Source organism: Rhamphochromis longiceps, linkage group LG18, assembly GCF_057381845.1.
Source record: "Rhamphochromis longiceps isolate RC_006_pf linkage group LG18, R_longiceps_female_GT1.1, whole genome shotgun sequence".
NCBI lineage: Eukaryota > Metazoa > Chordata > Actinopteri > Cichliformes > Cichlidae > Rhamphochromis > Rhamphochromis longiceps.
Genome location: NC_140574.1, coordinates 15,726,268 through 15,737,865, shown reverse-complemented (window position 1 = coordinate 15,737,865; position 11,598 = coordinate 15,726,268). Strand labels below are relative to the sequence as shown.

The window sequence follows — 11,598 nt, the reverse complement described above, 5'->3', positions numbered from 1 at the left end:
ATGGAGCTACACGTTAAGACAGCGTGAACTCACAACGCCTCTCATGTATTTCATTGTTATTGTGCTATTGTTGTGGGGAGAGTGGATATTTGTTGTTTTTCCATATGCTGCACTGCTTTTGGATATACTGGATAATATATTACATTTTTCTCATGTAATATAATAAAAAAGGTTCTTTGGAATAATTGTTAACAATTCAATTTTCCCATTTTGGATTTCATGGACGAATAATTCATTAAACCAGACTTGCAATCTGATTTTTATGCAAACAGAATTACTGCTAATATTTCATGTTTAATAATGACAGCTGCAATGCATTTAAAATGTAAAAATAATGGTAATAATCAGTTTCTAAAGCTGAACTTTGAATATCTGTCGATGTTAAATCACTTTTATAAGTTGCTCTTTATGATGACTTTTTTTTAGTGCACCTTATTCTGGTATTTATTGCACACACAGAATCATGGTCATGGTGTATACATGTGTGTGTGTGATTTGTATGGATGAAATAAAATCAATCAATTAACCATTAAACCACAAAATCCAAAGTGTATTTTATATAGCCATGCGAGGAAACATGTCTATTTGATTGATGTATTCTATTTTAATTTCTAAGGTATTCTTTTTTTAAATTGGAAATATTTGGCGTCTTGTGTGCAAATCCAGTTCACTCTACATATGTTTCGCTTTCTAAGATAAATCTTTGTTGTAAAGGGAACACGTAGCATAAACGTTAAAGCGATTTAAGTCGTTAAAAGCCCAGATTCTTAAATACAGTAACGCAGGATTGTCACCAAAGCTGTGGTGCAAATATGTGCAGGATAGCTGCTTTATTGACAGTTTGACAAAATAAAAATACAATTAATCCAAACAACACCCCACAGATTAAATACTGGATATTAATCTTCCGTCGTTATTAAAAGACAATTATACAGGCTCTGTGTGTGAAATGCAAAGATAAAGACATAGCAAGAAAAAAAAAAGGGGGGGGGGGGGGGAAGCAACCGTGGGGTGATTGAGATGATGAATTGCGTCTCCTTCCTGCGTGTTTTACATGTAGCTGCAGTCGCTTCTCATTAATCATAATCGAGACATCAAAGGTGTTTTCGGACGTGGGGCGTGTTGGCGTCCACAGTGCCTTTTATTGCCCTGCCGTGTAAGAGAAATCAGAGCTGCCCTTTCTACACAGTCACAGTCAAACTAACGACCAAGCAGGGCATTTTTAAAGAAGTAAATAATAAAAAAAAAAGAGTGAGTAATAGTCTCAAAGTTGCCCACGCCACCGTGTGATGCCCCTAACTGTCCCTTTCGTGCGTAATTCGTTCTCTTGCTCCTTGTTATCTCCATAACATCACATAATCAGGAGAAAGCTGCAACGAGCACTCGAGGGCTGGAGATAATCATTATCAAGTCGGTACATAAGGCTCAGACACCTGAAGAGGGTCAACCATTAAAGAGCTTATAATAATAATAATAATATTAATAATAATAATATGATTATTATTGCGTCTTTTCATTACTTCCTAACGAAATAGTATTTATTAAATATTTTAAATACAGTTTGACAATATTATTCCAATACATAAATGAAATATTTCGTTCACTATTTATCGTTTCCATATATTATTATTATTATTATTATTATTATTATTATTATTATTATTATTATCCACCAGTTGCAGGCTATCTGGTTGAATTATGTGTGATGGAGATGGTCAGCGCACAGGCCGGAGCTGACAGTCAGTGGCTGGCCTGCAGTGTTTGGCTGTGCTGGATAAACGCGGAGACAGGGCGGCGTCCTGCCACTTCTTCTCACGAGCTCCGTGTGTCAGAGCAGCCCACGCTGACATTACTGCGAAAACACCTCATTTATCAACTGGAGGCTTCGCAGCCAGTGAGCCAGAAGCCGCAAAGAAAAAAAAGGAGGGAGGGTGGAGGGGTGAGGGTGGGGTGATGGCGGAATAGGGGGGCAACAAAGAGAAAAAAAAAGAAAAAAACAGCAACAACAGGATTTTGTATTCTCTCACCTTCCTGACAACTGCAGGCTGAGGTGATGGGATGGCAGACGGCAGCGCATTTTGGTGCGGTTACTGCCTCTGATAAGAATCACCTCTAGGACCTGAGAGCGAGCGAAGACTCGACGCCTAACAGTCACAATATCGCCTCAAGCGTGAATTTCTATCAGCAAAAGTTCTGTGGAAATCAGATAGACAACATGGATTAGCATAACCACTACACAAATAGACACAGATCGCCACGCAACTCGGGCTGCATTGTTTCCCTCTGAAGTTATGCGAGGAGAAGGATCCAGCAGCAGGAATCATCACGCCAGTATTAAAATAAGAGCGGCAGGAACACCTGCTGGAGAGCGGCTGCACGATTGCGCCCACGGGTATTGAATTAGCATTGAAAATAACTCTACAGTAATAATATTCATGACTGTCTGACAATAATAGTGTTTGTGCGAGAAGTAGACAGAGGAGGAACAATGGGAGGCCTGGCAGTGGCACGCGTTGAACATAAGTCCAGCCGAAGACTCTGTTACTGTTAGGCCCTGTGAACTGTTAACTCCATGTGGTAGTCTAATTGGCAGGGACATGGATAATTAATAACATATTAGCAATTTTTGGGACGATATTGGTAAATCAAAAAGTGCAGCTGTGCCTTCCGTTGCTATGACACATTAGTAACCGATACAGATGATGTTACAGTATGAATCATGAATTGCGGTGAGTTGATTTTTCCCTCAGTTTTGTCTGCTGTGCAGCTGCAGAAGCAGTGAACATGGATGCAGCTCGGTGCCTGTTATCAGTGTGATGGATGCAGGGTGAATATTATAAAAGTATCAGAGTATACTCTCGGACTTCCCTGCGGTAGTTGGAAGTATAATGAATGGGCTGTTGGAGGTAATCTGATCAACTGTCCAGACAAAAAAATCAAACAAACAAACAAAACCCCGTACCCACTGAATGGCTGCGAGTGTGACCTGCAAATGCGTTAATGATTCAATTGACACCTCCCCACTTTTGATCACTTCACTCGTCTCAATGTATATTCGGGCTGAACGAATCATCGCGTTTCAAAGAGGAGCCACACACACACACACACACACACACACACACACACACACACACACACACACACACACACACACACACACACCTACCTTTAACGCTCAATGAGAGCCGTCTGACTTAAACTAATTAAGAGGGGATTTATTGATCACTGGAATGATGACAGAGAATAAACAAAGGGGGGGGGGGGGGGGGGGGGGGGGGGTGTAGGACTTTGAATTAAGATGAAACCAGAAAGAAGAAGTAGGCCTAAAGCACATTTCACACACGGAATATATATTTGATCAATCATTTAATAGGCTGTTGTTTTAATAAAAGGAGTCTTTCTTAAGGATTCTCATCAGTAAAAAGTTGTCCAGACGAAACATTTTATTACACTAATGCTCCAAGTAAAAACAAAATATTCAGGTCTTTAACTCGTGGACAGACTGCAGTGGAAAGTCCCAGCTTTTAAACTCTGGATTAACCATTATAAATATAATCATTTTAAAATCTCCAAAGTATCGAAAGTTAAAAGCGTGCTCCTTGCAGACGTGATTACTGCAATGCGTAAACATGGGAGTAGCACTTTCCTGTTCAGGGTGACGGGTAAGTTAATTTTAACTGCATTTCTTGGCAGTTTAATTAATAACGATCTAGTTATTAAATTAAACCGCTGTCTGTCATATAAATGTCACAATTTTCCATAAAACAGGAGTAGCCTATGAAAGAGCTGGATATTAAAGAGTAGTCCGGTGAAATTAAAATCTCAAAGACACTCGTTTCTGTTTGTTTCAGCTGCTGTAGGCTCATCACCAGATTTGTGGATCACCTGTAAATAGAGCAAGATAGACAAACAACAATTTCATTTAAAGAACAAACAAACAGAAAAGAAAAAAAAGAAACAGCTGGGGGGGGGGGGGGGGGGGGGCGTATTCATTTGTAACCGAAAGCATAACTTTCGAATAATGAAACCTGATCGTATCAACACATTAATCCAACTTTCAGACCTGATCAAGTGAAGTGTCTCCCCCCCCCCTCGCTCTCTCTCTGTTTTTCAGCGTGATTGATTGGAGGAGTTCATAGGCTGGCACCCCCATCGCGTCTCCAGCCGCTCACGCTCCACATGATTGGTCCGCCTCCTGCGGCCGCAGCCACCAGAGGCGCCTCCTCTCATAAACCTCCTCTAACTGCGGTAAACTTTCCCATTACTTCCAAGAGAAGCAGAGGCTCACTGTTAGGAAGTTTGCTTTCGACTTATATGGCACACTTGTAGCAGGTAAGTCTTCTTCTTCGTCTTTTAAAACGTTTCTTCTCCCACTTTTGCGGCGCGCACAGCTGCTTTAAACATCTGGCGGTGTCTTGGCGAGCGCAGCGAGACCAAACTCATAATTTCGGGGTATTGTTTTATCGCTCCAGTCAGCCTTTCGGTCCTTATCTGTTTTGACTCTTATCAAACGGTTATCTCTTTTGCTGTGAAGACATATTGCGTTTTTGTTTCCTATCTCTTTATGTGTGCGTCTACTTGCGTATGTGCGTGTGGAGGGGAGGACAGGGATTTGACACGGATGGATCCAGTGCCTCTTAAGAGCGCTTCATGAGAGCATGGCAGTCACTGTAGACTGGGTTTTTATTGGAGTTCGAGATGATACTGACTCAGTAATAATTAACTGGAGCTTTCGTAGTTTATTACCCTATTCTCTATTGTGAAAAATGTAGTTCATCCAAAGATGAATGCTGGTCTGTACACCAGGTGTCCGTTTGCATTTCCCCCCTTTTTCAGAAACCTGCCGACTTTCTGTCAGGATGTTTTGTGGATATATTTTCAATTCACTTATCCTTAACATCGCAAAAAGGGTCATTTCTTGTGGTTTCCTAACGGTTCCGACTCTTTTTGTTACAGGGTAGACCACTCCCTGGCCATTTTTATTTACCCCTACGGTGTATGGAAAGTGCTCCTGGATGGAACTGGGCGAAAACAGCTGGTCCATGGTCAAGCGAGAAGTGTCCAGCAGCCCAGGGTCACCGGCTGAGCAGAACTACCTGCCCGGTGACAGCAGAAGGGACGGCACCACCTCGGATGAGCTGAGGACACCTCCGAACGAGCTTGACGCGCTAGGGCACCGTCGCTCCGACAGCAGATCCCTGCACTCCTACCTTCACTTCGGACACCATAACAACACCCTGACCACTACCGAGGATATCCCGCTGTTTACGGATTTAGACCAGGGGAGCAAACTCGTCCTCTCCACCGGAGCACACAAGACAAGCTTGCTGGTGGACCCGGCCGACATGTACCAAACACTGGCCATTGCGGCCCAGAGCCAGACTGGATATGATTCGAGTTCTGGTGGTTATATGCACTCCAACCCTAACTCCCCAGTGTATGTCCCTAGCTCGCGGGTGGGCACCATGATCCCCAGTCTGTCTTATCTGCCGGCCAACGTGTCTGCTCAGCCCGGCCACGCCGTCTCCAGTCACTCGGTGTGGTCACAGTCCACCCCGGAGAGCCCTTCGTACAGCACCGGGAGCCCGCACGCCTCCAGTCGTTTTCACTACCCTCCAAGCCCACCCATCAATAACGGGACCCCCAGGGACACGGGCTACAGTAACACACTGAATATGAGCAGCAGAGACCAGTACAGCCTTTCTCGTCCCCTCAGCGGGCCCTACCCGAGCCCATACTCCCCGTACGTTGCACCCCAGCTACCCTCGCCTTGGCCCGGGGCACCTTTTGATAACACGATGCTCCACACCTTGCAAAGCAGGAGTGCGCCCTTGATTCGAGGACCAAATGGAGGTAAGAAAAAAAAATCAAACGAAAACAAAGTAGAGGGAGGCACAAAGATGGAATAGTTTTCCTTCTCACTGTGTGGGACGGAAAGAAAAAAAGGTATTTTGATCACGCGCGCAACCTTGAAGTGTCTGGAGTGAAGGCACCAAGCGCCTGCGTGTCTTTGTAACAGAAACCTGTTCCCCTCGTCGAGGCCTGACCTCAAAATGTTGAATAAAAATATGTTTCATACACTGCCAAAAATGAATTTATGATAGTGTGTGTGTGTGTGTGTGTGTGTGTGTGTGTGTGTGTGTGTGTGTGTGTGTGTGTGTGTGTGTGTGTAAGAAACAGGCGCAAATGACTGCCCAGAAATATATAAAATGAATCATTTACATGAAGTAAAATCCACCGAGGCTTTTAAAACAACATTGGCACAACAGTATAAATTTATTAAAAATGTGAATTTTGTTAAACACTTCGCTTTAATCAATTTATAATCCATGAACAGATCATTTTGCCCGCCGTATCTATCCGCTTGCTTTCTTTGACATGAAGTCCCAGAAGCAGAATCGCTTATGAAATAATGACCAGCAACAATGTGTAATTCTCACAAACTCGCTCCCTGTTCTGATTCCAGTATTTCTCTTCAGTTTCAGATATTCTGGACGACATGGGGGAGAGCAGAGAGTGCGTGAACTGCGGCTCCATCTCCACGCCGCTGTGGAGGCGCGATGGCACGGGCCACTTTCTCTGCAACGCCTGCGGCCTCTATAGCAAAATGAATGGTCTGAGCCGGCCATTAATTAAACCACCGAAACGGACGGTAAGGAGACAGGAGGAGGGGGGCGAGGGCCACTTAAATCAACCAATTTCCTGCCTAATTGTTTCAAACAATTGCTGGAGGTCACTGTCGTTGTCACGATTCGGCTTCTGGATGAAGGTTTCAATGATACAGCCCCCAGTTCAAACCTGATTGTAATCAAGGAAAATTTATTTACGCAAGATCACGTGATTTCTATAAAACGGGGAAAATAAATAAATAAAGCATGCATTTCACATTTGAATCAAGGACTTGTGCTTTGCAAAGGAGAATGATAGTTTTAGCTTAGCCAGTGTTTTAAATTCATCAGTCAAGCACAATCATTTAGTTGTTTCATAAGAAAAAAAATGTTATTCACTAAATTCACATTAAATCAATCCACACGTGGAAAGTGTTAATGTAAGGAGACACTTTATCTCAATCTCCACTCCCAGCTACTGTCGGGTAAGCTAATCTAAAAAGGCGTCAGTGGGTCCAGATTTTCCATGGTGCCATTACGCAGTTTTTACAAGGAAGTGAAATGGCACGTAGCAACTCTCTGCGAATTAACAACCTGTAATAAATAAATGAATAATAATATAAATCCGTGCGTAAATGCCAATTAAATTGGGATTCTAACAGGGTGTGGATTATTGTTGGAAAGTCAGGTATGAATAAAATGGTTGAGTGTGTGGTGCTTTATTTTCCTGGATACCCACGTTTAATTATAGTGACTGATGTTATATTTTGCTTGCCACAACAGTCAACGTCCAGAAGAATCGGCCTTTCCTGCGCCAACTGTCAAACCAGTACCACCACTCTGTGGCGCAGAAACGCGGAGGGAGAGCCGGTGTGTAACGCGTGCGGCCTCTACACAAAATTACACGGAGTAAGTTCACTGCGATTTGAATTCCCCCCCCCCCCCCCCCCCCCTCTAATTCAGTTTTAATTTTTAAAAATCGACGCATTATTGATAAAAAAAATATCATTTCTTATTTTCATTAAAAAAAAAAATCACATCTTACAGGTACCTCGGCCGCTCGCCATGAAGAAAGAGGGAATCCAGACGAGAAAAAGAAAACCGAAAACTTTGAATAAAGCAAAGGGATCCTCTGGTGAGTAGCTGAACAATATTTCTGCTGCACGAAGGAATATGTATGTCATATTTATCTCTTTTAAAATAATGTAACGACAACATTTTTTTTATGTTTCCAGGAAGTAGCAACTCTGTCTCCATGACTCCTACATCCACCTCTTCATCCAATTCCGAAGACTGCTCGAAAACCAGCTCTCCCTCTGGACAAGTGTCAGGGGTAAAACTGATTTTTAATTGCTTTTAAATTTTTCAAATAATAGTTTAAAATAAAAATAATAATTAATAAAACAATGAAATATCTATATCTATATATGTGTGTGTGTGTTAAATAGGAATTTCTACACTTGAAATTACTATAAAAGGCCAGATTTTTCACCCATTTTCATGAGTGAATATTTTGTAAAATACAAACTGTGATAAAGAGATGACATGCAGGCTGACTGATGCTCTGTGGTTATGACTGCTGCTAACTAATATGTCACTGTGATATTACACTAATACGAGTGTCACATTGATCATGCTCCTTTTTCCCCCAACATTGCAATGCAAATGTCATTTCAGTCCTCAATAATAATAATTTTTAAAAAAAAGGTTTTACACAATCTAAAAGTTTTACTGACATTTTATACAATAAACTCACAATTTTTGCTAACAGAGAGTTTTCTGGTTGCAGATCAGTTCATCTGTGCTGTCCAGCGGGGGGGAGGGAGCAGGCTCGGGCTCGTCCGTCAAGTACTCCGGACAGGACGGCCTGTACGGCAGCGTGGGCTTGACCCAGTCATCGGACGTGGCTTCAGTGAGAGGCGAACCCTGGTGCCCCATGGCCTTAGCCTGAACATTTTAACCTTCTGGGCGGACAGAGACCCCCGGCCCCTCGTGTCTGGATGCTGTGTATAGTGGAAGTATTTGGGTGCAGTGTTGGTTTCCTTCCCTCTCAGCTGATGCAAGAAGAGTTGGACGAGAGGGGGAAAGAAGTTTGAGATGACCTTAAGTCAGACTAGAAGCTTGAATCAAGCATGGAGTATCTGCGATCAGGTTCCAGATTGATGTCAGGGTCTTTTTTTTTTATTTTTTTGCCTTAAAATACAACAACATCAACAACAAAAGGGAAACGCCAGGCCAAATGATCAATTAGGTGGCCTGCTATGGATGGTTGCTGGACCTGCACTCGGTATCTCTCCCATCCGTGGCACACAGAACCAAATCTGGGTTCCTTAAAGAAAGCCATCTTGTACATAACGGATTTCTCTTTGAAGATGTTGATTGGATATCAGTGCTTCACACAAGCACTCAACTCTTTGTGGACTTTTTTTGATTTTTTGTTTTTTTCCAAAACTGGAATCATGCCATAAGTGCCGAGACAACTTACATGAATCAAAAGAAAGAAAAATATTTATAAATCTTCCATAGTTGAAAAACATGTCTATGATTGTTAATAAAGATATCAATATAGAGTAGAAGTTAAACCATTCTGATGTCTTCTTTTCTATTCTCTGTCTCTCGATAAGCGGTAGTACAGTAGTGTTGAATGTGCACGTTTTCCACTGAAAGCTCTTACTTACTGTATTTGACTGAAACTAGTTTGGTTTAAACAGGGTATAAATGACTATATCACATCGTGTTGTGTTTAATCATTTAAAAAAAAAGAGAGAAAAAGATGCAAAAACAATCAACTTTGTGAGACTTAATTTTTGACATGAGAACACTGTCGGCCAACGGGCAGCATTACGGTACTACTTCTACAAAATCTCGCACATGTAAAGCAGTTGGATGGCTTGTTTGAACAAAGAACGCCCAGAATAGCTGTAGGACCCTCTGACCTTTATGTTCTTACACATAAACTGCAAACGAAGGCTGCTGGCCGCGCTACCTGACTCACTATAAACTGTATACCCTTCATAATAATAACATGTGCTGTTGCATCATATTTCAGCCAAAATTAGACCAAAGTGTAGCGTGAGGTCACCTCTGAACAAATCTGTGCTCACTGTGATGACTGTGATGAATCGCTGTAATGATTAAAAGGAGAATTGTTAATGTAACATGTTCTTATGAAGCTCACAGGTCATGCCAAATCATGAATTTGAGAAGCCTTTTTGATTTTTCATTTTTTTTGCATGACCTAAGCAAGTGGTGTGGGAGCTTCAAGAGCTATTTCAGGTTTTAAAAAACAAAAACAAAAAACCCTCCCCCCCACCCTCACCCGAAGAGACTGAATACTGAAGGCATGATAAGTTACATGTAAATGTTAGCACAAAGAGGTTTTTTTTTCTTTGCTTTTGTTCACAACTTTCTTCATCCTAAAAAAAGAGCATGTCATTCACGCAACCGGACTTATTTATTTTTCTGAAATAACATGTTTTCTTTTTGTTTTACTATTTTTTTTTTAACATTATGAGAAATTATTTAAATTCAATCCAATAAATTGTTCTGGTGATGCAAATAAATCTGCAGTTTGTTTTTAAAAGAAGAGCGAAACGCGTCAGTGTTTTGGAAATTACGGAAAGAACCACCTTCTGCATATTTTTGTGTGAGTCATTCCCATCTATACTTTAACTCCCCGTTTCTCCTTGGCTGAACAGATACCAGAGGGCTTTATTTTCTCAGATGTTTTCACAACTGGGAGGAAAGAAGAAGACATCACGGCCAGCTAATGCAAGACAAGAATTTCGCCTAAAAGTTGCACAGCAAGACTTACCCAGCTTTTTTTTCTGGGTGATTTCACCAAACCACACCTTTGTCCTTTCTGGTAACGTTTTCACTCGAGACTTTTCCTTTTCTTTGGGCCCCTGTGGGCTTAAAGAACAATCCACTTTCCTGTGTCCTCTTGAACCAGCAGCTCAAAGTACCTGTCACAATGTTTACTGTACTTAAGAGAATATGGCCTGTGAGTAATTCCACATGAAAAGATTTTAGAGATGGTTAGGATTTATGCCTGAGCTTAGCGTTATCTGTCTGCTCTTTGACATATTGATTCAGCTAAGTTTATTGAGTGTGGAGGAATGCGCGGCACTGCGTAACAGACAAATCCACAGTTTTCAGGTGAACGGTTATTGCACCTATTTTTCTTACTTGACTTTTGACATCAGATCGGAATGACACTATTTTTCACTATTTCCTTCATATCCATCACAATATTTGCTTTTTTTCTTTAAATTTTACTTGTGTGTTCAAACTGAATGGAAAAGCACGGCTTGTGATGATTTGCTGCTGAGTGTTATATAAAACCCAATTTGTCCACCGAGACCACCGGGCATTAAGTCCTCGAGCTTCCAACGAGATAAATTACAAAAGCACCTTTAGATATGTAAATGCAAACTACTGTTGAGCTCAAAACACAGGCAAATATTTATGGGTATCTGAATTTATGAGGAGGTCCTAGCTTGGCACTGTATCCATGGTGCTACGAGGGAGGAAATATAAACACGGCAGCGCAGAAATCCTCCCTGCGCTCTCATCTGGATTGCTATCCGCACAGCCGAGGGTCACTTTCATGCTAGAGGTGCCACCTGAGAAGGCTGGAAAGCTGCGATGCTTGTCACACAGTTGCAGGTTTGAAATAAGAGTTTGAATTTGTTGCAAATAAGTGATCACATGCTGCAAGGAAGGGTGAGACAGACAAACAGAAAAGACAGAATACAGATCATGATGGCTGTCCAGGGTTGAAAGTCCTCCCTAAGTAAACAAGACAGGCTAACAGCAGCAGACTGCAGGGCCCCGGGCTGTTTGGCCATGGGACAGCAGCACAGTATGGAGCAGTGGCTCCCTCAGGAGATACCCGTTGATCTTTCCATGCTGCCTTTCAAAGGAGAGCAACGCTCAACCCTGCCTCCGGAAGAGATGGGATCTCTGACTCAGCCCTTTTGGGTTTCCT

General features: G+C 42.1%; 1 protein-coding gene across 3 annotated transcripts; it reads left to right on the top strand.

Moving 5' to 3' along the window:
• The first annotated feature begins 4,173 nt into the window (after positions 1-4,173).
• Positions 4,174-9,184, top strand: gata6 (GATA binding protein 6). 3 transcript variants are annotated; one of them, XM_085389349.1, is made up of 7 exons: positions 4,174-4,332; positions 4,957-5,853; positions 6,480-6,652; positions 7,392-7,517; positions 7,656-7,743; positions 7,844-7,941; positions 8,398-9,184. In XM_085389349.1, exons 2-7 carry the CDS (start codon positions 5,016-5,018, stop codon positions 8,557-8,559), a joined length of 1,485 nt encoding a protein of 494 aa, XP_085245475.1. In that variant the 5' UTR covers positions 4,174-4,332; positions 4,957-5,015; the 3' UTR covers positions 8,560-9,184. The 3 variants fall into 3 exon arrangements, with proteins under 3 accessions (XP_085245475.1, XP_085245477.1, XP_085245476.1); XM_085389351.1 differs by lacking the exon at positions 4,174-4,332 and adding an exon at positions 4,575-4,793; XM_085389350.1 differs by lacking the exon at positions 4,174-4,332 and adding an exon at positions 4,575-4,806.
• The last annotated feature ends 2,414 nt before the right edge of the window (positions 9,185-11,598 follow it).

What these genes read in the sequence shown, in the direction of transcription:
- gata6 (XM_085389349.1), top strand. Translation starts at nt 5,016, where the DNA reads ATGGAACTGGGCGAAAACAGCTGGTCCATGGTCAAGCGAGAAGTGTCC. An exon ending in TTAAACCACCGAAACGGACG is followed by an intron (nt 6,653 to 7,391) that starts GTAAGGAGACAG and finishes TTGCCACAACAG; the next exon opens with TCAACGTCCAGAAGAATCGG. An exon ending in TAAAGCAAAGGGATCCTCTG is followed by an intron (nt 7,744 to 7,843) that starts GTGAGTAGCTGA and finishes TTATGTTTCCAG; the next exon opens with GAAGTAGCAACTCTGTCTCC.